The sequence below is a fragment of the Panthera leo genome, chromosome B3 (genome assembly GCF_018350215.1).
Source record: "Panthera leo isolate Ple1 chromosome B3, P.leo_Ple1_pat1.1, whole genome shotgun sequence".
In the NCBI taxonomy this organism is placed as follows: Eukaryota; Metazoa; Chordata; class Mammalia; order Carnivora; family Felidae; genus Panthera; species Panthera leo.
Window position 1 is genome coordinate 72472190 of NC_056684.1, and position 26272 is coordinate 72498461.

Here is a 26272-nt window from a genome sequence, read left to right on the forward strand (position 1 = left end):
GCAATCTTGGCTGACTTCTTGATTGTAGACTTGTGAGATTTTGCTTAACTGTACCCAGACTTCTGACCCACAGAATATGTGAGATAAAAAATGGGTGTTGTTCTAAGTCATAGAGCTCGTGGTAGTTTGGTACATAGCAATAGAAAAGTAACACAGACTTAATAAACTGGTTAATAAGTATCATCAGTTCATAGTATTTAGGCTTTGTTACAGCATAAGAAAACTTGAAATGTAGTGAAATCTTACATTACACAGTGACTTAATAGGTGTTTTACAAAATTTGACTATAGTCCTAAAAATTTATGTAGCATTATCACAATGCACTGTGAATTAAAATTTGTTTGTGTGTGTGATCAGCCATGCTGGGAGTAAAGACTGAATTATCTTTATTTTTACTATATAGGAAATATTGCAAATTTATTGTCAAATGAAGAAACAACTAAAAAGTATGGGGTCAAAAGAAAAAGAAACAAAAAGTATTAAATAAATATATGAGGGAAATACGCAGTTTTCTAGATTTTATGATATTTGTGGCCTTTGTTTAATAAAATTTGTAATTTGTTGTGATTTTCTTTCTCATTCTAAAAAATTATTTTGTGCCCGATTTTTTATTCAAAATTTTCTATTCTTTTATAAAAATCCCCCATTTTATAAGTTTCAGGGCCTGCAAAACATAAATCCTCTGGACACAACCATAATGCTTTGAAATTCACCTATAGACGGTCAGGAACAAGTCAGAAAGGTTCACAAAAAAATGTGAATGTCTCCTTAGCTCTGTTTCGCCCCTAGAGGGCACTGTTGCCTAAATTCAAAATGGCTTTTCTGTAAAAGATCAGAATAAGCTCCCAAAAACCTCTGTCCTTATACTTTAAAGAGGTGTTCTGTCGGCATTTTTTAGACAGTGACATATAAAGAATCTCAGACAACAGGGGCAGACAGTTTTGTCCGGAGAGCATCTCTTCCTAACAGTCCCGAAGAAAAAGGAATCTAAATCTATCACTCCTCCTCAACCTGAGAGCAATCTGGATTCAAGTCCCCTCAGTCATCAGATTTTATTTGTGTGTGAACAACTTCCCAGAAAGAAAACTCTCTGGTTCTTCACTGCTTGGCCATGACCTTGGTGTTCATCTTGACGCTTGGTGTGCTTCTGTTCCTGAGTGAGTAACATTCCATTTAATTCCCTTGTCCACAAGTAAAACATTGTTCTGGCTTGATTCTGAATATAGACCTTTTGCTTTAGTGGAGTTCATTGACTCAGCACTAATGTTTCAGGAGGAACTGGAGCCCAGTCACTGACCCAACCTGACGGCCACATCACTGTCTCTGAAGGAGCCCGTCTGGAGCTGAGTTGCAACTATTCCTCCAGTGGAACTACTTATCTCTTCTGGTATGTGCAGCACCCCAACCAAGGACTTGAGCTTCTCCTCAAGTACTTGCCAGGGCCATCAGATGCCCTGGTTCAAGGCATCAAAGGTTTCGAGGCTGAATTTAAGAAGAGTGAAAAGGCCTTCCACCTGAGGAAACACTCAGCCCATTGGAGCGACTCGGCCAAGTACTTCTGTGCTGTGAGTGACACAGCGCCTGGGACTACAGGGGGAGCTGAACACAAACCTTCTGAGACACTGTAACTTAAAGGACTAAGGGTCTCAGCCTGAATTGTTTTCAGGAAGTTGACATGTTCTGTAAAGACAAACAATACAGATAACACAGAATCCTGGGAAGTGTTTGGTTTCTATGGACATCTTAGATATTTTCCCTTTTTCTTTTTTCTTTTTTTTAAACTTGTTTTATTTTTTATTTTTTTTTTAATTTACATCCAAATTAGTAAGCATATAGTGGAAAAATGATTTAAGGAGTAGCTTCCTTAGTGCCCCTTACCCATTTAGCCCATCCCCCCCTCCCACACCCCCTCCCATAACCCTCAGTTTGTTCTCCATATTTATGAGTCTTTTCTGTTTTGTTCCCCTCTCTGTTTTTACATTATTTTTGTTTCCCTTCCTTATGTTCATCTGTTTTGTCTCTTAAAGTCCTCATATGAGTGAACTCATATGATATTTGTCTTTCTCTGACTAACTTCGCTGAGCGTAATACTCTCCAGTTCCATCCACGTAGTTGCAAATGGGAAGATTTCATTCTTTTGGATTGCCAAGTAATACTCCATTGTGTGTGTGTGTGTGTATATATATATATATATATATATATATATATATATATATATATCACATTTTCTTTAGCCATTCCTCCATCAATGGACATTTGGGTTCTTTCCATACTTTGGCTACTGTTGATAGTGCTGCTATAAACATGGAGGTGCATGTGTCCCTTTGAAACAGCACACTTGTATCCCTTGGATAAATGCCTAGTAGTGCACTTGCTGGGTCGTAGGGTAGTTCTATTTTTAGTTTTTTGAGGAACCTCCATACTGTTTTCCAGAGTGGCTGCACCAGCTTGCATTCCCAGATATTTTCCCTTTTTCAAAAAATGTTTATTTATTTTTGAGAGAGAGAGAACAAGCAGAGGAGGGGCAGAGAGAGAGGAAGACCAAGGATCCGAAGCAGGCTCCATGCTATCAGTGCAGAACTGATTCAGGGCTCTAATTCACGAACTGTGATCACAACCTGAGCCAAAGTTGGATGCTTCACCGACTGAGCCACCCAGGCACCCCTAGATATTTTTCCTTTTATTTATTTATTTTTCCATTTTGCAAAGGCAAGACTCCTGTTTTTTGAAGTGCAGCATTTTTATCCTCTAGAGTCAGGCTTCTAGAGGAAATGAAGCTATAGGATTTGATTTTCAACAAGCTGGAGGAAGTTACTTGCTCTTGTGTCATCTGAAATAGTGATGGGCTTAGATGGTCCGGGGTTGGCCATGTGAGTTGGCATAAGGCAAATCAGAGAATTACTCTACCGAAAACCCAGGATAACTGCTTATGTCAAACTGCATTATCTCCAGATTATTTTACTAGTATCCTCAGAAGTTTCTTTCCTTAAAGAACATCAGCGCTTTGACTAAAATATTTGAGAATGGACTTAATTAGAGCTGGCATTTTAAGGATATTGTCAGGTGACCTTTGAAAGGGAAATGAAGGGAAAAGGGCCTTTTTTATCCACTGGTCCTTGATAACATTCTCAGTCAAACACAGGTCATGATGAAGTTCATGTGAAATCTTGGACTTCTTTGTTCTATGAGTGACCAGCCTTTCTTCATCAGTACACCCAAGTTACTGCCTCCCTTTTCTCTTCTCTAATTCAATTTCTCTCATACCTTTTGAATGGACAATAATAATAAGTGAATCCTTAATCATTTTATTTTCCTACACTTTTTCTCACAGTGCCATTGATAAAAATTTGCAATATTCTTGAACAATTCATCAGATATTCAGTGTCTGCAGATCACCTGACTTCAGTAAAAATATAGAGGCCTTCGTTTTCTATTCCTTGAAACTGCAAATCCATCTGCAGAGGACTCCTGTTATTTATAGAGTCTGAGACAAGGGCACAAACTAAAGCTTTATTCACATGCTTTCAAAAAGTTATTTTCCTTTTAATCTACTAAAGCTAAAAGGCAATATATAAAAAAAAGAATAATCAACAGTTTTAGTAACATGTGCTTAAAACTGAAATTTTATTTAAAAATTTTAAACTTAGGGGCACTTGGGTGGCTCAGTTGGTTATGCGTCTGAGTTCTCTGACTTTAGCTCTGGTCATGAACTCATGGTTCCTGGGTTCGAGCCCCACATCAGGCTCTGTGCTGACTGCTCAGAGCCTGGAAACTGCTTCAGATTCTGTGTCTCCCCCTCTCTCTTTCTGCCCCTCCCCCCATGTGTGCTCTCTCTCTCTCTCAAAAATAAATAAATAAATAATATAAAAAATGTTAAGCTTAATTATGGATTTTTTTAATAAAAATAAAGTCATTCAATTTTAGTTTCAAAGTCCATCTAGTTGTAAAATAAATAACACCGCTTTTTAAGCATGTTTAGTCCAGAATGAATACATATGGTTTTAAAGTAGTATTGTTAAGTCCTGCAGTGTTCCAACCATCATGAAAGACTGTTATGAATACCATGCCGATATCCTTTAGAACCATAGGTGAGTACATAGATAAGCAAGAAAATGGATACTTAGCATTTCAGGAAATAAAATTTCATGATGCAAGAATCTATTGCACCCATAGCATCTGAAAGGAAAGATTGGGTTAGTGAATTGATTTTTCTTTCCTTTCCTTTAAATCTTCCCAAATTCCAAATCAAAGTCTGGAGTAGCACAGCCCACAAATTTTTCCAATATTCAAATGCAGTTTAAGAGGCAACCCTTAAGGTATGTGAATAAGGCTTTTCCTTGAGCCTAAAAGCTATTAGTAGTTACTTAAGGTTATAGACTGTGCCCAGATCCGAGTGACAGAGACACCCAAATTTTTAATACATTTATTTGTGTGTGTGTGTGTGTGTGTGTGTGTGTGTGAGATCAGTGGTCCCGTCCACATACTTGCTCATCTTCTCTGTTCTTTGTATTTAAAATAATGGGTCACTTGGGGTGCCTGGGCAGCTAAACCTGCTTAAAAACCAACTTTTGGTTTCAGCTCAGGTCATGATCTCACAGTTTTCGTGAGTTCGAGCCCTGCATCGGGCTCTGCACTGGCAGTGTGGAGCCTGCTTGGGATTCTTTCTCTCTGCCCCTCCCCCACTCGTTCTCTCTAAATACATAAATAAACTTAAAAAAAATTAAAATAATGGGTTGCATTTCAAAGATCACCCATCTTTGCTTTTGTTATTGTCCACTCTTGTCACCTGCATAGAAGGCATACAGTATCACATTTTCCACTAAACTGCCTCCTATAATAGAGGCTTAAAGTAATTGTTGCTGTCTTGGTGTTCAGGTAATATTAATGGCATGTTTTAATTGCTGCATTCCCTAGGACTTGATTACATTTAGAAAGATGTTTGTCTCCCCCACTATTACCATAAGCTCCCTGAATGAAGATCTAGTGTCTAATTCATTTTTTTATTTTCTCAGGTCTAAAACACTCTTAAATATATGAGCTAACCTGTATTGAATCACAGTGAAGGTCTCATTTTTTAATAAGTCCCTGGCTAAGGGCCGCCTGCGTGGCTCAGTTGGTTAAGCATCCGACTTCAGATCTGGTCATGATCTCATGGTCTGTGAGTTCAAGCCCACGTCAGGCTCTGTGCTAACAGCTCAGAGCCTGGAGCCTGCTTCGGATTCTGTGTCTCCCTCTCTCTCTGCCCCTCCCCCACTTGCACTCTGTCTCTGTCTCTCAAAAATAAACATTAGAAAAATTAATAAAAAAATAAGTTCATAGCTAAGAATTAGATTGTTTTCATACAATTACCAAAAATTATATTACATGAAAATATTTATTTTCATTAAAAGGCACTGGGGGGCGGGGGACTCATAGTCCAATTCATGGTATTCTCTGTCCTGTGGACACTTCTATGGCTTCAAGTCAATCCACAGGTACAGCGCCAGACAAAGATAGCTGGGCTGAGCTATGTGTGCTCTTACTGCTGAATAAAAGGTGTTTCTTTCTTAAGGTTCTGGTCCATCAGGAGGTACTATAGGCTTTTCTTAAATCAAGACTATCCTGAGCGACCTAGTTGTGAGTAGCTGTTGAAAGACTGGAGAAATTGTCTGAGTGTGAAAATGGGGGCTAGTAACAGACAGTAAAGAGGGGAGAATAATTGGGTGTGAGGAAAAACTAAATCATTATCAGCATGTACGAAACATGCTTCTTACTGAATATTCCTTTCAATTAGTAGCTTTGCCTTATTCCCTGATTCAAGTACTAGACGTTTCTAGCTGTGATGCATATATCTGTATTTACATTGTTATAATCTTTATCTGTATCATTACCTTGATCTGCCTTTATCAGAAAAGACTTCTAGATCAAACAGAGTCACATAAAGAGAGATGGAAGGTGAAGAATTCCAGAGTTTTCTGGTTTGTTTCATTTTTACTACCTAAGAATTTTCTGTATCAGGACAAATAGGAACTTTTGTTCACAGATCCAAAATCATTTCTAAATCGTTGTATACCACCTTTTCCTTAATATTTTTTCTGTTTCTTTCCTGTCACTAGAAAACCAAAAGGAGGGAAGACAGAGAAGCTAAGGGAAAAAAGAAGAAAGGAAGTAGGAAGTAGAAGGTGCAATGAGAGGGGAAGGTAGAAGGAAAAGAGGAAGATAAATTAGAGAAAGGATTCACTAAACTGCAAGTGTGAACCACAGGAAACTTTACAGCCAAGAATTAGAAAAACAAAGTATTATGCCGCAAAGTTAATATGTAGAAATAACGTCCAAATTGGTCCTATCTTTTCCTCATAATTTACAGTCTTATTAGGTTCATTTCCCGTAACAATATTTACCACAAGTCTTGGTTATTCTAGGCCATAAATATTTCATACATTCCAATAATAGGAATTCGTTAAGTATATAATATATAACGTTTATGTTCTTACTTGGCATGACTGGAATGGCTTTCATATAATTAATTCATGGGTGAGTAAATATCTTTTTGTCAGAATACTCGCCTGTCTTTCAGATTTTAGAACATGAAAATTCTTTCTATGATGCTCCTCCATTAGCTTAGAAGAAGCCTGGTTCTCTCCCCCGGGGGCCTCTCCCTTTCCCTCTCCCACACTACGACTTCCAGGATTATCAGCAAGTGTCCCTGAAGTATCAGAATAATGCCCTCTGTCGCACCCCCACGCAGCCCATTCTCAGGGGGGTTGAGGCCAGAGGGTGGGGCTTCCTGTCACAGAGCATCTGGGCCCCAACAGTGTCTGTTGGGTGAGGCTGATTGGTTGCAGAAGCAGGAACACTTCCAGATCCAGTTGGTGACGCTCACGCCCCAGGGTTTAGTTTAGTCTATCTTATGGTGAAAATGTCCTGGTCAGCAGGGCAAAGCGTCCTGAAGAGGCTACTGGTCACTGTGCTGGGACTTTTGTGCACCCAGGTTTGCTGTGAGTTGAGACAGTTCCAGGTGGGAATCTGAAAGGATTCAGCAGCTGCAGTGTTGTTGAGGGAGGACGGGGGGAGCTCACAAGACTGGCAGGCTTTCTGTCCTTCTCATCATCTATGAGAGCATTTTCTAGGTTTTGCAGGGGTTGCAGTGACCATAGCCTGTGACCGTGTCTCCGTTTCTCATCAGGTGTGACAGGATTGATGGTGAAGCAGAGTCCCCCAGACCTGAGTCTCCAGGAAGGACTCAGCTGCACGCTGCAGTGCAATTTTTCCACCTCTGTGAACAGGGTGCAGTGGTTTCGCCAAAATCCTGGGGGCCACCTCATCCACCTGTTTTACATTCCTTCCGGGACAAAGCAGAATGGAAGATTACGCTCTACGACCGTGGTTGAGGATCGCCGCAGCTTGCTCTACATTTCCTCCTCCAGCACCACAGACTCAGCCATTTATTTCTGCGCCGGGGCAGAGTCACAATGCTCCCCAGGCACCTGCAGCCTGTGCACAAACCCTCAGCAGGACTTGGCTCCTCCTCCAGCCGCAGTCAGATCCAGAAGCCCACCACACGGCATTGGCACGGCTTAATATTTCTGACTATATCGCTGGAGTTCAAACCACAGGCACTTTTAGGTCCTACAGATTTGAGACTTTTTGGTCTTTATCTTCCCTTCTCAACCTGGGATCTCTTTTTCTGGACTTAAAACTCTGACTTGGAACATGAGTAGCTAATGAGAACACAGACTTAAAATGAATAGTTAAGCCCAATATGCGGGATTCCAAGAGGGGAAAAAAGTGAAAGGAATACAAAGAAAAAAAATCACTCCAATAAAGATGTTATTAGAGAAGGATCCAGCTTAGCTGGGTGTCTCAAGAGTACAAACCTGCCTCAATCCAATGTGTCTTAATAGACAATTGCAACTGGCTGCATCCCATCCTGATGAGGGAGCAAAAGGCAAGCTGGGGGCAAAGCACAAGCTAACATCCTGCAACCCCTCCCCATCCCCAGGTGGGATGTGTGTGATATTCCTCAGGCACTCCTGGCTGCCCAAGAACAAAGGAAGGGGAAAAGCAAATGGTTAACTGATAGAGATCACAGCCATGCAAGACATGTTTCCATGTTTGCAACTGCGTTAATGATTTATAAGGAAAAAAAAAAAAAAGCAACCTTCAGAAACCTATAGACTCAATTTCTTGGAGCCCTAACATCACCCTTCCCTCCATAGGATAGAAAATCTTATATACTCAGTCACGCCTCACAACCCCAGGCAGCTCTTTCTGCCCACAGGTCCTGTCCTGATGCTATAATAAAAATACCTTTTATTTATTTATTTATTTATTGGCACTGAAAATGTCTCAAGAGATCTTTCTTGCCCATTGGCTCCCGACCCCTACTTCAAACCACACCACTACTAGTCTGGCAAAGCAAACAAAAAAAATTTCTTTCTGAATGTTCATATATGAACTTGGTCACTGAACACAAAACAAATTCATCCTCTTATAGTTTTGGATGCAAGAAGTCTGAAATCATTTTCTCTGTCTAGTCAAGGTCTCAGCAGGGTTGAGCCCTTCTAGAGGCTCAAGAGAAAGAATCCATTTCCTGTTCTAGCTTCTGGAGACCAGATGGATTCCCTGGCCCATGACCCTTTCTTGAATGATTCCAGCCTCTCGCTTCCACCATGGGGTTTTGAGGTGATTGTGGGGTTGGGAGCCGATGGCCAAGAAAGAATTCTTGAATACGTCTTTGGTGCAAAAAGGTGATTTTATTAAAGCACGGAGACAGGACCCATGGGCAGAAAGAGCTGCACTGGGGTTGTGAGGAGTGACTGATTATATACCTTCAGGTTGGGAGGGGGTTTGGGACAGTGTAAGTCTCTAAGGAATTTTGGAAGCAAGGTTTCCAGGACCTTGAGGGGCTAGCTGTTGTTAGGGAAACACCATTTATTACTGTTTAGTTAAACCTCAGTTATGAGACTTCAAATGTATATTGGGGGCGTAAGCTTGGAGTATAATTGCCAACATACACTTGAGAGTTAAAGATAAAGGAGATTTGCAAAGGAATTTTTATGTGTTTAAAGAGACTCACAGGATCCTGGGGGGGGGGGGGGGGGCGGTCAGGATCATGTTAAGCCCATATTCCCTTTTGCCTCTAGCAAAGTGCCATCATCCAGGAGCTGAGCTCCTAGAGGAAGGTCACTCTGTCAGTCTCAGGACTTGTCAGTGGGCTATAGGCAGTAAGGGAATTTAATTTTCATTTGCCTTTGTTTCCCACATAAACACTTAAACCTCCTTACATTTTGATGAGGGTGATATTAGGGCTCCAGGAAACAGAGTCTATAGGTTTCTGGAGATTAGGCTATGGATAAGATTGCCTTTTTCTTGCAGTTTACTAAGTTATCCATAAGCTGAAGGAGACTCCTGTCATGTATGACTGTGATCTCTATCAGTCAACCATTTGCTTTCTTTCCTTTCCCCTGTTCTTGGGCAGCAAGGAGTGTCCGAGAAATATCACACGTATTCCTCGGACCAGGTGGCAGCAGGGAGTGGGGTGGGTGCTGTTAGCCTGTACTTTGGCCTCAGCTTGCCTTGTGCTCCCTCATCACCACTACATCTCCTTCCTCTTCTGGAGTCAAATCTCCTAATCATTCTCACAAAGACACTTGTAATTATATTTAGGGCCTATTCAGATACCCCAGGATGATTCATATCAAGATCCTTACATTAATCATATATCCAAAGTTCCTCTTGTCATATTCATTCATATATTCAAATACCAGGCATTAGGACCTAGATATGGTTGGAGGTAACCACATATTATAGCAACCCTGGGTATTCATTCCCCACCCCTTTTAGGGCTTCTTCTTCTTGTTGTTTGCTTGTTTATTTGTTTGGTGACTCGACTCTTTCAATTAAACCAATTTTGTCCATGGTGTGTGGCCTCTGAAATTGGTCCTAAGAAAACACAGTCTTGGGTACGTGCCCGGACATCCTGGTATAACAGTGGTATTTAGCAAGATAACCTTGACAGACTTTTTCCCAGATCTGTGGTAAGCTCTCTGCCCCTGTTTGTATCACACCTAGCCAAATAGCCTCAATTAAGTGCTGGCTGATTGTTTTTTTGTTTTCAACAATGCCCCAGTGGGCATACATTTCTCCAAGCCCCTTTGCAGAGGTAGTCTTTGAGATTTATCGTTGATGCTTATTCTGACCCCTGGAGGATGCTTCCTAGCTTTTTCCTGTTTTCTCTGTCAAATTCCTAGTTTATGATTTACCTTATTGCTGTTCTTGAGCTACTGGACTTCTATTAATTTCTTATGACCAAAATCTCCACTGTTTTCAACAGTGCCCTTAAACTTGAACTTCCCAATGCTACGGTCCAGATAAAGTCTTCTCGAGGGGAGAGCTCTGTTCTTATAGCTGCTTCTCTCCCTGCGCATAACCTCTCTGTCACCACTCTGGAGCTGTGAGAAAGGACCATGACCTGTGTTTCTCAGAGTGATGTTCCTGCTTTAGGAACAGTGTGCTGTGTGGGAGCAGCGGCCTCTGGTCCCGACTTACCTTTCCCAGCATGGAAGCACCACTCAATGAGGGAGCTGGGGTGAGTGCAACAGGGGCCCAGTATTCTCAGTCTGTCATGCCTGGGGTAGAGCTTTGCTGCCCCGTGAGTGGGGTGAACCGTTGCCGTGGACTTCGTGGCTTCTCTTGCGGGCAACGCAGCTTCTATAACAAAAAGCCGGGGGAGAGGAGAGGTGTTAGCAGTCAGCCTGTCTGAGGGAAGTACAGGGGAAGAAGGAGTCCTGTGTTCTTGGTTGTTTTGGGGTGATGGGGGTGAGGTTCAAGGCTGACAGCCAAGAAAGAATTCTTGAAGACATGTTTGGTGCCAAAAGGTGATTTTATTAAAGCACAGGGACAGGACCTGTGGGCAAAAAGAGCCGCACTGGGGTTGTGAAGAGTGACTGGCTATATACGTACTATGGAGGTTGGGGAGGTAAAGGCAAAAGTGAGGTCTCCAGAAGGACTTTCATATGCTAAAGAGGACTCCTAAGATACCTGAAGCCCTACTATTGTCAATCTCAGGTTGTTTTACCTCTAGGAAGGTATTAACTTTAGGATGGTAGGGGGTTCCTGGAGTAATGTTCTACTCTTCTTTTGCCTCAAGTATTTTTCAGTGGACCACAAGTTGTAAAGAAATTTATTTAAAAAAAAATTTTTTTTTTAACGTTTATTTATTTTTGAGACAGAGAGAGACAGAGCATGAACAGGGGAGGGGAAGAGAGAGAGGGTGACACAGAATCCGAAACAGGCTCCAGGCTGTGAGCTGTCAGCACAGAGCCTGACGCGGGGCTCGAACTCATAGACAGTGAGATCATGACCTGAGCCGAAGTCGGACGCCCAACCGACTGAGCCACCCAGGCGCCCCAAGAAATTTAACTTTACCTTCCATTTCCTTCTTCTTGCCTTTGTTCCCCACATCACTATGGAGGGGAGGGTAATGTTGGGGCTCCAGGAAACTGGGTCTACAGGTTTCTGGATTAAATTACTGATAAGATTGCCTTTTTCTTATAATTTACTAAGACGTTTGTAAACTGATGGGAACCCAGGTCCAGTGGTCTCAGTGAACCATTTGTTTTGTTTTCTTTCCTTTGTTCTTGGGCAGCCTGGAGTGCCAGGAATACCCTTGGGCGGGGGTGGGAGGTGGAATGCATGCCAGCTGTGCTTTGACCTCAACTTGCCTTATCCTCCCTCATCATTTGACATAATATCAGAACTTACAAAATCATCAACATTTATGGTTATGGGAAAACGAATTTCTCTTTGCAGCTCATTCTAGTCCGAATCCTGATGTTTTACTGCTTTGGACATCTGCTAAGTCACTGGTTCCAAAGTCAGATTTTTCAAAGAAGTTGTGGACTGCATAGTTATGGGTAATTGTGTCCACATAGCAATAAGATTCTTCACTGAATCACAAACATGCCATTGAAAAAAAAAAAACTCAATAAAAGATAAATTACCCAGTTTAAAAATGGGCAAAATATTTGAGCAGGCTTTTTATAAAAGAGGTAGGAATGACCAATAAGCACATTAAAAAGATGCTCCACATTGGGGATCAACAAAATATGCCCACAAACCAAATCCAGCCAGCTACATATTTTTGCAAATAAAGTTTTATTGGAACAGAGCAACGCTCATGTATTTATGTATTATCAGTGGCTTTTTTCATGCTACAATGGCAGAGTTGAGTAGTTGCAACAGAGACCAAATGGCCTGAAAAGCCAAAAATATTTATTCGACTCTGTATTGAAAAAGTGTGCCAAACTTTCTACATCCTTAGTCATCAGAGAAAGACAGGGTAATACCACAATGAGATCACTACATAACCATTATGTCAGCTGAAAAAAAAAAAGATGACTATATAATACTTTGGCAAACATGTAGAACAATTGTCTATATTAGAATTTATTTAAAGACGCGTTCTCTTCAATATAAAGGACTCTCCCTGATCTGATGTTGAGGTTATGGGAGGAAAGACAGCCCAAGCAGTGACTCAGCCAGCGGGCCAATTTCTGCATCTGAAAAGACCATAGGGCACGTGACATTCCACCAAGAATGTTTCAGGAGCCCTGTTGTGTCTTGGTAGGTCCCTCTTTGCAACCAAGACCTCTAAATCCACCTGAGATACATCTCAGTAAAAAAGAGCACAAGTTTCATAGAACTCAACAGGGGCAGAATTTCATTCATCCGAAGACATCACTGGCTCAAGAAGATTCAGTCACTTACTTCCGTGCTCTAATTGACCCAGGGATTTCTGAACACAAACTGTTAAGAAACTGTGTTAAATCGTTCAGTGTGACTTTTCTATATGACCACCAAGAGGCAGTGCTGCTTCAAAGAAGATTAACATTTGTCTCACCCACACAAATTCATCAACTAGCCTGAATTAACCCTTAAAAATTTAATCAACTATTATCTCCTACTTTGCTTCAATTTGTATCTATTAATCATCTGCATGTATCTATGCATTTAACTATCTACCTATCCATCCATCTACCTAAATAGTATTGGTGTTTAGTCTAATAGTTTGAAAAATATGACTTTGAAAAGCAACACTTTTTCTAAAGTTTATTTATTTATTTTGAGAAAGAGAGTGCAGAGGGAGGGGGAGAGAGAGAGGAGAGAGAGAATCCCAAGCAGGCTCTGTGCTGTCAGATGTGGGGCTTGATCTCATTAACTGTGAGATCATGACCTGAGCCAAAATCAAGAATCAGATGCTTCACTGACTGAGTCACCTGCCCCCCCCCCCCCCAAAACAACACTTTTTAAAATAATATACCTTGTTCTTCAAGGTCAGGGTTACATTAGCTTCTTTAATATGAATTTGTGTTGTTTTCACCCATACACAGCCAACCTCCAATCACTGAGTTAATGTGTGCATAGAGTTCTCTTATCCCATTATTTTTACTGGGAAATCTACTGATGATCTAAGTCCTAGTTCAAGCATATCCTCCATAAGAACCCTTCTCCATCTGGGTCTAGAAGCAGAGTCCATTACTTTTTCCATCACATCGATTAGATACACAGTTCTCTTTTGTAGACTTTATTTAGCTGAACTTGAGTATTGACTAGGTTGACTGAAGATTGGGACTATGTTTCTTTCAGAATGAGACCCAAGTGTTGCTCATTTAGTAAGCACTCACTTATATATTGAAGATACGCATTAATGAATGAATAAATGAAAACGGAAGAAACACATCAGAAATGCAACAAACGATAAGAAATCTCTTTAGAGTACTGGAGTAGAATGAGATTGGGGAATGAGGAATGGGGACTCTAATCATTGGCTCCAATTGAACTCTGATGTGTTTCCTTTTTATTAGATTTGAGATGATATCAAATACAGATACAACAAAATTTTCTCTGTGCTTCAGAAAAATTATGTCCTCCTTATTTCTTCTAATTTCTATTATTTGTAGTACCTATCACTCTTATTTTTAGGGCTGCTTTTGGAATTTATCCTGAATTTCTGTCTCTATGCCCTGCCATGTTAACGTCTAAAGCCAAACTGATTCTTCGTATTTTCATATTTTACCCATTAAGACAAAATGTGAAGAAAAAGTTAAATGTTTGTTCAAACTCAGAATGAGCACTACTAAAAATGCTACGTTACTGGATGATCAAGACTCCATATCTTCTGAAATCTGCAGAATCTTTCTATTCTTTTATGCCCATTTGGAGATCAAAGGTCCTGCAGAACAGATTATTCCAGTACTTTCCAATTTCTTTTCCCCAGGTATATTCTTAGAAATATTTAATTTACCTGATTTATATTTTAGAAGAAATATAAAAGAAATCAAAATTGGTTCAATTATTTTCTATAATTCTTTTAAGATCATATATAATATGGACACATTTAAAAGAGTGTAATAAAATTTAAGTTCCCTAGGGGAAAGAGACCATATATTCTCTATGTTCTGCTCCATCACCCTAGCTTGTAATGTGATATTACACTTTTTGTGTGTTTTTAATAGACTTTAATTAGTATTTGTAATAAAAAAAAAGAAATGCCCCACACATGCTAATCTTGTGGCTTCATAGGGGTCCATCTCTTCCTTTTCTTAAATGTAATCTTTATTGACATATAAACCTAGTGACCTAGTATATGATTTTTAACTAGGAGGTATGAGGAAAAGGAAGAGGGGTTTGGGGGAGGAGAGAAATTCTAAACTCATCCATGTGTTGGGGAAATTTTTGATTCCCAGAGAAGGTATTTTCAGTGATTCTAAGTTAGGGCAAAATGAGGAAGTACTTCCTTTGACAAAAATAGTTTTCAGTGAAAGCACTTGTGAAGGGGTGGGGCCTGTTGAAGGAATTAAAAGCAGGTGTGACCTTGAAGTTAGAGTTCTAGCAAGCTAGGAAGAACAGAGGACCAAATGAGTTGTCTCGGATCTTTGGTGTCGGGAGGAATGGACAAGATCCTGAGAACATCAATTTTAATTCTATGGCTTCAACTAGGCTGTGAGTTGCAGAGGAGAAAGGCCAGGATATGTCTTTAATCTGGGGGGATGAGGAAATTGGGATACAGGCAACCTCATGCACGTCGAAACTTTAAGAGGAAAATATAAATTCGGGGACCTAATGACTTTGTTATTTTTTTAAGCAGGGGTGAGCGGCCAAGAGAAGAGTGGCCAGGAGCAGGTGAAGCAGGGCCCTCCATCTCTGATAGTCCAGGAAGGAGCTTTTTCTACTCTGAACTGCACTTATGAGAACACAGCGTTTGACTACTTCGTATGGTACCGGCAATACCCTGGTCAAGGCCCTGCATTACTACTAGCCGTGTTCTCGGTTAAGCACACAAAGGAAGATGGGAGATTCACAGTTTTCGTCAGTGAAAGTGCCAAACAATTTTCACTGCACATCATGGCTTCCCAGCCGGGAGACTCAGCCACCTACTTCTGTGCAGCAAGTGCACAGTGCTCCCCAGGCACCTGCTGCCTGTACCCAAACCTGAAGCTGTGGCTCCAGCCAAGCCCTACTGTGCGGAGGAAGCATTCACACGCATGCGCAGTCTGATTGGCCACAAAAAATTCTCGATACATTCAAGAGGACTGGAATGATACAGAATTTATTTTCTGATCAAAGTAAAATGGATTCTGAAGGTCAACTGCAAAAAAAAAAAAAAAATGTCTCTGGAAACTCTCAAGTATTTGGAATTTAAGCCTTGAACTTTAAAATACAATAGCCTCCTCTTAACCACAGTTTCCCTTTCTGTGGTTTCAGTTGCCTGTGGTCAACCATAGTCTGGAGGCAGATGGGCCTCCTTCAGGCATATTGTCAACTAACAGGAGGTCACCATGCCTACTCCATTCCCCTTGCTTCCTCTCATCATGTAGACATTTTATCATCTCACATCGTCATAAGAAAAGAGGAGTAGAGTACAAGAAGATATTTTGAGAGACCACATTCATATAGATTTTATTACAGCATATAAAAATAAAAATATACATGAGGTGTAGCTAAAATAGTACATAGAAGGAGATTTAATATTTTATTTTATTTTATTTTATTTTAATACCAGTGTAGTTAACATGCAGTGTTCTATTAGTTTCAGGTGTACAATAGAGTGATTCAACAATTCCATACATTACTCAGTGTTCATCATGGTAAGTGTACTTTTAATCCCCTTCACCTAGGACATTTAATATTTTATTTTATTTTATTTTATTTATTTTTTTTTTTTTAATTTATTTTTGGGACAGAGAGAGACAGAGCATGAACGGGGGAGGGGCAGAGAGAGAGGGAGACACAGAATTGGAAACAGGCTCCAGGCTCCGAGCCATCAGCCCAGAGCCTGATGCGGGGCTCGAACTCACGGACCGCGAGATCGTGACCTGGCCGAAGTCGGACGCTCAACCGACTGCGCCACCCAGGCGCCCCAATATTTTAAATACTTACATTCGTAAGGAAGAAAAGTTGAAAAACATTGCTGTAAGCTTTCAACAAAAGAAGATAGAAATAAAGAACAAATTAAACCCACCATAAACTAAAAAAAAAAAAAAAAAAAAAAGAATTAGAAAGTCAAACTGATGAACTACAAAACAAACAATAGAGATAAAAAAATTTAAAGTTTATTTTATTAAGATGATTAATAAAGCTGATATGTCCCTAGCTAGAATTATCAAGAAAAAAAAAAAAAAGAGAGAAGATACAAATTATACATGTCAGGAATGGAAAAGAAAACCACCCTCCAGATTCTACCCTACAAGGATAATGTAAGAATATCATTAACAGCTTTGTGCTGCTGAGTAAAACTATAGAAGTAGACCCACACAAGTGGGGACAACTGATTTTTTGACAAAGTTTCAAGGCAACTCAATGGAGGAAAGTTAGCCTTAGCAACACATGGTGTTGGGACAACTGGCTGTTCCTAAGCAAATAATTGACCCTGATCTAAATCTCACACCTTTATACAAAAACTTGAGAAGAGTCTCAAAATGGATCATACACCCAAGTGTAAAATGTAACACTATAATTCTTTTAAGAGAAAATATAAGAGAAAATCTTCATGACCTAGGGCTACGTGAAGGGATTTTTGACAAGACACTGAAAGGACAATCCATTAGAAAAAATCAACAACCTAGATTTCACCAAAATTAAAAACATTTGTTCTATAAAAGTTAAGAGAATAAAAAGGACAAACCACAGATTGGCAGGAAATATTTGCAAAATACAGTTTCATCAAAGGACTGGTATTCAGAATATAAAGAACCTTCTGAACTCAATAGGAAGGAAACAAACAAAGGAAGGAAAGGAAGGAAACAAACATTTTAATCCAATTAAAAATAGGCAAAAGATTCATGCAGACACTTCACCAAAGAGAATTTGTGGTAGGGAAATAAGCATATAAATAAGCATATGAACAGATTTTCAGCATCATTAGTGACTAGGGACATGCAGATTAAAGCCACACAGAGATACCACACCACATCTATCAGAATTGCTAAAATAAAAAGTACTGACAATACCAAGTTCTGGCAAGGATGCAGAGAAATTGGATCACTCATACGTGGCTGGTGGGGAAGTGGTACAGTCCCTCTGGAAAACAGTTTGGTAGTTTCACATAAAGTTAAACATTCACTTACCTTACAATGCAGCAATCACACCCCTGGGTACATACTTTAGAGAAATGATAAGCTTATGTTCACACAAAAATCTGTACATGAATGTTTACGGCAACTATATTTGTGATGGCCAAAAACTGGAAACCACCCAAATCTTTTTCATTGGGTGAATGGATAAATATACTGTGGTACATTCATACAATGGAATGCCATTTAGTAATAAAAAAGAAAAGATTATTTAAAAAAATTTTTTTAATGTGTATTTATTTTTGAGAGAGAGAGACAGAGCATGAGCAGGGGAAGGGCAGAAAGAGAGGGAGACACAGAATCCGAAGCAGGCTCCAGGCTCTGAGCTGTCAGCACAGAGCCCAATGTGGGGCTTGAACCCCCAAACCGTGAGATCATGACCTGAGTCAAAGTCGGACACTTAAACCGACTGAGCCACCCAGGCACCCTGGAACAGACTATTGATACATGCAACGACCTCGAAGGATCTCAAGGTCATTATGCCAAGTGAAAAAAGTCCATCTCAAAAGGCTACATAATGTATGATTTCACTTACTAGATTATTATGATTCCATATATAACTTCTAATAAATTAAGCATAGAGTTATGTCATAAATGAATATGATTTTACTGCTGTTACATTTGGTATTCCAATACACGACTGGAGAGGTTACAGAAGCCAGAAACATATTTTGATATCATCTGTCTGAACAATATTTGCTGTTGTAAAGTTACCAGTTCTCATGGTTTGGTGGTAAGTAGGAAAGGAAAGGAGATAATGAGTTCCCCTTTGTCTCATGTAGGGAAGCCAAAGATCAGTGAGCATGTTTCACTTCAGAATCAGGTTGGAGGCAAGAGAAGAATCAAAATATGAATAAATATTTGCAGTCACAGCCATGATTCATAATAAATTTGTTTCAGATAAGCCTGTCAGATCTTATCACAGATTAATTTACTAAACTTAGAAATTTTGAGCAATAAATCTTTTTTTCTTATTTTTGTTCTTTAAATATTTTAATTTTATTTTTGAGAGAGAGAGAGAGAGAGAGAGAGAGAGACAGAATGTGAGTGGGGGGAGGGGCAAAGAAAGGAGGAGACACAGAATCTGAAGCAGGATCTAGGCTCTGAGCTGTCAGCACAGAGCTTGACACGGGGCTTGAACTCACGGACCTTGAGATCATGACCTGAGTTGAAGTCGGACGCTTAACAGACTGAGTCACCCAGGTGCCTCAGTAATAAATCTCCTTCTAATTATTGCTTTGGTATTAAGTTTTAGGCTTGTCCTTAACCAGATATAATCATTAGGTCATAAGGAAAGACAAAATAATGTTTAGGACAGGACAAAACTCCGAACTGGGTGTCATAGCACGTTCAAACTTGATTTAGCCATGGGGCACCTGGGTGGCTCAGTGGGTTAAGCATCTGACTCTTGATTTCAGCTCAGGTCATGATCTTGTGTGTTCATGGATTTGAGCTCTGCATCGGGCTCTGCGCAGACAGTGCAGATCCTACTTGGGATTCTCTGTCTCCCTCTTTCTGCCCCTCTCTTCTCACTCACCCTCTCTCTCAAAATAAATAAACTTAAAAAACTAAAAAACAAATAAACAAAAACCTTGATCCATCCAGAAACCACATTTCAGAGGCTGCTGCTCTATGCAGCTGAGGGACCTTACACCTCTACTGTCAGAAACCCGCAGGGCCATTTCAACAAGAGGGTCATCTGGCCTTCATGCTGCTCTCCAGGCTGCTGTGCCCACAGCACATGGTCTCCTTTGCTTAGTTACAAATAATAACAAACCAAGGCATCAGTTAACTGTCAGCACTCAGAAGCAAAATGGGACAGAGAGGTAGATGTCTCAACTAACTATAAACTCTCTTCGTTGCCCCACTCTCTGATAAGTTACTTTGACCTTAGAATCAAGGAACTGGCAATGCTTTAGAGACCTTGTCTGTACCTTCTTTTCTAGTTATTTGCCTTTTGGTCCTTTTAGATGAATTCATCCACTAAAACAATGAAACTGAAGAGAAGACTGACAGCTACATTCCACACGATCAGTTACAGTATACAAAACTTAGCCACCATGTGGTCTTGACATGTCCTAAGTGCGTGAAACCTATAGATATCACACCTTGTAGGAGTGGATTATAGCACTGCATCACAGAGCGATGTAGCATGCTTACCTTAACTTTATTTTACAAAACACACACACAGACCCACACAAACCACCCAGCCACAGATTTTATAAGTGAGACCAAAACCTCTGGACCAATGAGAGAAAATATGACCTCAGGACAATACTAGGACACATGATCTAATAAGTACAATTCTACTTATGGAGGCAATAGGATTGAATATCCTGATCCTTTTTAGAGTCTAATACATAAAGCTCAATGTCAGATTTCAAAAGAAAAATAGTTTATTTCTGTTATAATTTCATAAAAATATAACTGAATAAATTCAGAAAGTCAGAATTTTCATCAGCCTGATTTTTTCATCATTTGATTTTGAAGGACCTTTATTCTAAAAGTTAAGCAGAATCCTAGAACTCAATAGGGAAGAAGAAAAAGAGATGTACTCATTGCTTTGAGTAGGATAACATTTCACTGAGAAAGCCAAAGATCTGTGAGGGTTTTTGTTATTGTTGTTGTTTTTTAAATCATTAGATTCTGGAAGGAGAAAAGAAAGTATAGGTTAAATTAACAACTCGTAAGTAGTTGGAAGGTCCACAGCCCATAATAAATTCCATTTCCAATGGGCCCCCCAAATTCCTCCTCTGAAAATTATCAGTGCATGTCAACTGGTTCAATCTTCATTTCCCTTCAGCTCAAAACTTTCATGCTAATAAGCTTCTTCTATGTCCCCTTTCAGGTACTACCTAACTTAGCTATCAGGGAAAAACCAGTAGACAAAGTAAAGGCTTGGGGTGAGCCAAACTCTTATCTGTGCATGGACCATGTGGTCAATGAACATCAGAAACCCTATTTCCTGTTTGGGGGAGTTGCCTCAGACCCCAGGAACTATGTGTCTGTGCTGCGAAGCACTCAGGCACTGCTCTCTGCTTAAGGCAGAGCTAAACACCTCTGTCCTGGGAATGTAGGCCGCATGCTGCTCTCCAGCCTGCTGAGGGTATTCATTGGCCTCTATCTACTCTGATGGGGAAGGTTCCAGAAAAAGGTAAGAATGTTAAGAATGAAAGGGCTGCATGCAGGCAGGTGGTCCTTAATGGGCATTCGAGGAAAAAAGAAAGATTCGAGACAAGCAAGCATATTATGATTTCAGTTTGGTTTCTCTTTGGGTCCTACATTAGTCTAATTCTTCACAATATTTTACTCACCACATCAGCTCTGTTTTCGGATGTTTCCCTCACGATCCAGTGTGGCCCAGGAAGTTACTCATGTCCAGCTGGCCACATCCATGTAACAGGTTCAGCAGCGCAGTTACCCTTGATCTGTCTGTATGAAACAATGCAGAGCACATGATACATTTTTTGGTATATGCAGCATCCCAGTGGAGAGATCACTCTCCTTGTTCATCAGAGCTCTTTTGGCAAGAACACAAAGAATGGTTGCTATTCTACAAACTTCCAGAAATCAGCTAAATCCATCAACTTCACCATTTCAACCTTATAGCTGGAGGATTCAGCAAAGTATTTCTGTGCTCTCCAGGAACACTGTTCGAAGTGATCATAAAGCTGAATAAAAATCCCACAGCTCAGGGGCGCCTGGGTGGCTCAGTCGGTTAGGCGGCCGACTTCGGCTCAGGTCATGATCTCGTGGTCTGTGAGTTCAAGCCCCGCGTCAGGCTCTGGGCTGATGGCTCAGAGCCTGGAGCCTGCTTCCGATTCTGTGTCTCCCTCTCTCTCTGCCCCTCCCCCGTTCATGCTCTGTCTCTCTCTGTCTCAAAAATAAATAAAACGTTAAAAAAATAAAAATAAAAAAAAAATCCCACAGCTCAATAAGAGACAGCCTCCCTGCTGCAGGAGCCAAGTTGAAATGCACACCTGCAACGTCCCAGACAAGAAATGGTAGTGGCTGTGGTTGCTTAATCCGCGGTGTGGATCAGAAGGTTTAATTCTAAGTTAAGCCTTTTTCTATGTCATTTGGAAGCAGGTGTCGAGAGTAACTCTCTTCTAATACATTCTCAGTTTGAATTTTTGACCTAAAATCCATCATACAGAACATGCACAAAGTCATCTGAAGTTGAAAAAACGTACCCCATGATGATTTTAAAGTGTCAGTGTCAGTTAAAGATGCTCACACCGCAAATCTGGGTCTAGTTATCTGGAATCACCATGAAAACCATCTCCTTAGTCCTTTCTTTTTAGGCTCTGTGTCAGTAAGGGTACAATCAGAGACTTAGACCTACCATGAGTGGCGTAGAATCAGAGATTAATGATAAGGATCTGACCTCATGCAATTGCCTTAGCTGGTGGAGAAGTCTATATAAAGCTGTTGTCTTTGCACCTAGTACTGAGCCTGGGTTTGCTGTAAATCAGTTGTGATATTTGTGAAGGAAATGTGGATGTAAACAAAGGCATGGACAAAGTGTGACTTGTAAGAACATACCAGAACTCATGAGGACAACTGGAACCCACAAAGACAAACTAAAACGTCCCTCTCTCTCACCTCCTTCAATCTCATAGTGTTGGGTGACCTTCAGGAGGAGTAGGTATTATTTGCCATCACGCTACATGGAGACTTGGCCCAAGACAAAGGGAAGCTGAGGGAGGAGCTGTGGTAGGAGGTGAAGGAGTCGAGAGCCAACAGTAAGATGAGCCAGTAGATCGGCCGCAGCCTGTGTGAGTTACCACAGCAAAACCTTCAGAACATCAAAAAATATGGCTGCCGCGTCACAACTACCTTCCAAATCTTGCACAAATGTCTTTTGTGGAAAACCTTAACCCAGAACAATACCAGGAAGCAAACTCTGGGAAACATATTTCCAGATAGTTAAGTTGAGACAGTACAAAGCTACCACAGGACCCTCCTTTTCACCTTGGCATCTGTATGTACCTCTGTCAATAACACTTCACTTTTAAGTAAAGACAGTAGCAAAATGATGCTCCCTGCTAATATGATGCCATTGTTCCTCACTCAACCAGAACCAAGATAACCTTCTCCCACAAAAAAGATATAAAGTATATTTGTCCATTTTGGGGTGATGTTTCCTCTTCTAGCCAAGTCACTCTCCCATTGATATCCCATAGCTTCACTACTGATACAATGAGGTATAAGATAACTTTATAGTAGTGCATACTACTACATGTAGGCAAATGGGAAAGAGGAGTAAAACATGGTTAACATACGAATATATGCATATCAAAGTTATAAAAAACAAATTTTTGTAACTACGGTAGCCTTTGTTTCTGTACACTGTCACGTGATTACAGCTGGTTATTTGTCACTACTTTTCCGTCACTCATTCCATAACCTTTTTGCTCATAGCAAGCATCTCCTCTCACTGTTCTGTTTAACTTTCTATGAAACAAGCTCCTTATTCAGCAGCAATGTTATGTAGAATTCCATAAAGTTCCATAAAGAATTCTACAAGTCCACCACCGTGGCTTTGGCAGAAGCACACTGCGGGCACTGAACACAAATACATATTCGGAATGTTTATTTAAGTGGAAAAAAAATCTTGCCCGTACTCAGGGACAGTTGATAACACTGTCTTGCGTTCTGTGAAACATGGTTAAGAATGATACCTGTGGCTGGTGCCTGGATGGCTCAGTTGGTTAAGCATCAGACTCTTGACCTCGGCTCAGGTCATGATCTCACGGTCTGTGAGTTCCAGCCCCTGCATCGGGCTCTGGGCTGACAGTTCAGAGCCTGCTTGGGATTCTCTCTCTCCCTCTCTCTCTCTGCCCCTCCCCTGCTTGTCTCTCTGTCTCAAAATAAATAAAAATAAACTTCCAAAAGAAAAAAAGAATGATACCTGATTTTTCATTAGAAGCAATAGAAAGTTATCAAGAGAAAACATTTTTTAAGTCCTTAAAGAAAACAAACCTTTTAAGCTTGATTCCTATGAACATGAAAACATATTTTGGGGTTTCTTTATTTTTAAATTGAAGCATAGTGGTCATATAATATTATATTAGTGTCAGGTGTACTCTCTAGTTATTTGACAATTACATACATTATGAGACACTCACCATGGCTAAGTGTAGTCACTATATTTCATCATATGAAATTATTATAATATTATTTACTATATTCCTTATGCTGTACTTTTCTTCCCTGTGACCTATTTATTTTATAACTGTAAGTTTGTACCTTTGAATCCTGTCTTTGTTAAAAATCACTGGTAAGAAGGTGGAAAATCAATGCACGGACTGGTAAACGATATTTGCGATGCATATTTCTGAAAAAGGATTCAGATGCAAAATATATAAAAAGCACATGTAATTCAATAAGAACGCAACAAATAAAAATGACAAAAACTTGAAGAGTCACTACAGAAATATATCAAATAGCTGACAAACATACAAAAAAAGCTCTTAATATTATTATTCATTAGGGAAATGAAAATATAACCCCACCTGAGTATTTCATCTGCCCTGAGTATATGAACGTAGCTAGGAGGAAATGACCCTAATAGAATAGGAGAAAATAATGATTATCTCTGGGGAAATACAGGACTGAGTGAATTTCAGAGGAACTTCCATCACTGAATCCATGTGGAGAGAAACAAAAGCAGTAACAGGTCACAAACCTGGACATTGAAGGAAAGGCGGGCTTTACTAGGAAAAAAGAAACTTGGTGTTTATTGAGCTTATTATATGTTAGGCACTGCAGTATGCATTTGGATTCATTATCTAATTAAACACTGCAAACCCTATGAGACAGGTTTCATTATCCCCATTTTATAACTTTTGTTTTAAAAATGTTTATTTTTTAAGTAGAGTTGACATACATGTTCCCATTTTTTGTATTTGGGAAATGAGACATAACTTTCCTAACTTTAAAAGCATCTCTAACTTATATCATCAGCCAGGGTGTAACACCTTACAGGGCTCTGAGAGAGTAAGATTTGGAATATAGAGAAGCAATTGGCCCCAGAAGAGGGTGGCTGGATACCTCAGCAATGGTAACGTTTCTGGTTTCAACTGGAACTCAAAAAGAACTAGAAAAGAAGATGGTGAACCCAAGTACAAATTGTCCCAGGGTCCATACATGAAGAAATCGTCCACTAACCAGTTAACAGCGCTGAATGCTTTCACAAATCTCTTACACAGCAGTGTTCTGGGAGCAATAAGGGGTTACAGGAAAAAAGAAGAGGGATTGTTCCTTAAACACTCACAACATGTTTCGATATCAAGATACTTGCTGCTTGCCTTTGTCCTCTCTGCCTATAAAACTGCACTCTCCCCAAAATATCTGCACGGTGTACCTCTGCACTTCCTTTACATCTTTATTCAAATGTCACCACTTTGTGAATCTTTTCTCTCTATTTTTCTACCCTGAGAATCAGGCTCCAGCGTACTCCAAGTTATCAAAAACGAGAGCAGTTCTTTACTAAAGCACTGCCACCTGGTGTTCTGCTAAAATATTTTGTGACACTGGCCTTGCTCTGCCCTCCAGTGAGGACAGCAAGGTTAAATTGTGGCAAAGACTCGTCCTGGCAGGAGCTACCATTGCTGAACCAAAGTCAGTGAACTTGACATTGCTGTTATCATGCGAGAGAAGATTCAGGAGGGCTGGCTGGTTTTTAACCTTTTGGCCAGCCAGATGTGAAAGTGATTGACTTCCAAATTATACCTATAATATGTGGGATGATTCAAGCTGGAGAATAATAACATATCGGGGAAATAAAGCTTGGCACTGTTGCCCAAGACGGGAAGTTTTTCTCTGATAAGTGACATTGTGTTTACTCGTCTGTCCTTTATTGTAGTATAGAAATATCCTGAGAAGTGGGAGCAAGGATCAATGATGTAAAAAAATAATAATAATAATTGTGTCATAGAGAACACTGCTTGGTTTACTCTTTTCATGTTATCCTATGCCACCCAATCCCCCAATATGACAACATAATGCACTGACTTCCCATTGACAGAATCAAACATGATAGACCCTGGATACTTACGATAATACGTGAAATACGCTATGTAAATTGCAAAATTTGCCTCGGAAAATATTGAGCTTTCTCTTGTGAATAAACTCCACTGCAATTTCAGATTGTGTCTCCCAAGCCCTCGGTGTTTTATACATTACATGCATCTCGTTGAGTGCCTGAGGTAAGGAAGTTATTGCACTAGGTGACTGGCATGTGTGTTCTCATTTAATTCTTATTGGAACACTTCAAGGTTGGTGCAGGATCCTTTCGGGAGACAGTGTAGCAAAATGCTTGAGACCACTTTGCTTTGGGACCAACGTGCTTGGATTTCCAGATCTACCACTCATCAGTTAAGATCTTAGGTAAATGAGTTAATAATTTTTATGTGTCAGTTTCTTCATCCCTATAGTGTGAGTACTGATGAGAAGTCAATGAGATGATGCCTGCCAATGCTTAGTCCATTGCCCAATAGAAGGATACTGACCATTTACAGAAAAAAATTGAGCATAAGAGAGGTAAAATACCTTGCCTACTGTCACAGAGCAAGTGACAGAATGGAGCCTTCCCTCCATATCCTATTTACAGCAGATGCTTTTCCTCATGCCAAAAATAACACTCTATTTCA

At 40.1% G+C, this 26272-nt stretch overlaps 1 protein-coding gene, 1 long non-coding RNA gene and 1 gene segment (V, D, J or C); 2 read left to right on the forward strand and 1 right to left on the reverse strand.

The window, feature by feature from the left end:
• The first annotated feature begins 828 nt into the window (after window positions 1-828).
• On the forward strand, window positions 829-1849 carry LOC122222309. The segment is given in 2 exon segments: window positions 829-1157; window positions 1273-1849. Coding segments are annotated over 2 exon segments (402 nt in total).
• Window positions 1850-6898: 5049 nt separating this feature from the next.
• LOC122222610 (M1-specific T cell receptor alpha chain-like) overlaps window positions 6899-26272 on the forward strand; it is a 482951-nt gene continuing 463577 nt past the window's right edge. Inside the window, exons 1-2 of the mRNA XM_042943169.1 lie at window positions 6899-6977; window positions 7166-7447. Coding sequence (XP_042799103.1) covers window positions 6899-6977; window positions 7166-7447 — 361 coding nt within the window. The remainder of the gene's footprint in view (window positions 6978-7165; window positions 7448-26272) is intronic.
• The window catches only part of LOC122222320, a 65427-nt gene continuing 49703 nt past the window's right edge, over window positions 10549-26272 (reverse strand). The window contains exons 5-6 of the long non-coding RNA XR_006203693.1: window positions 20930-21047; window positions 10549-10692 (exon numbers count right to left, since the gene is read on the reverse strand). This is a non-coding gene — a long non-coding RNA (uncharacterized LOC122222320). The remainder of the gene's footprint in view (window positions 10693-20929; window positions 21048-26272) is intronic.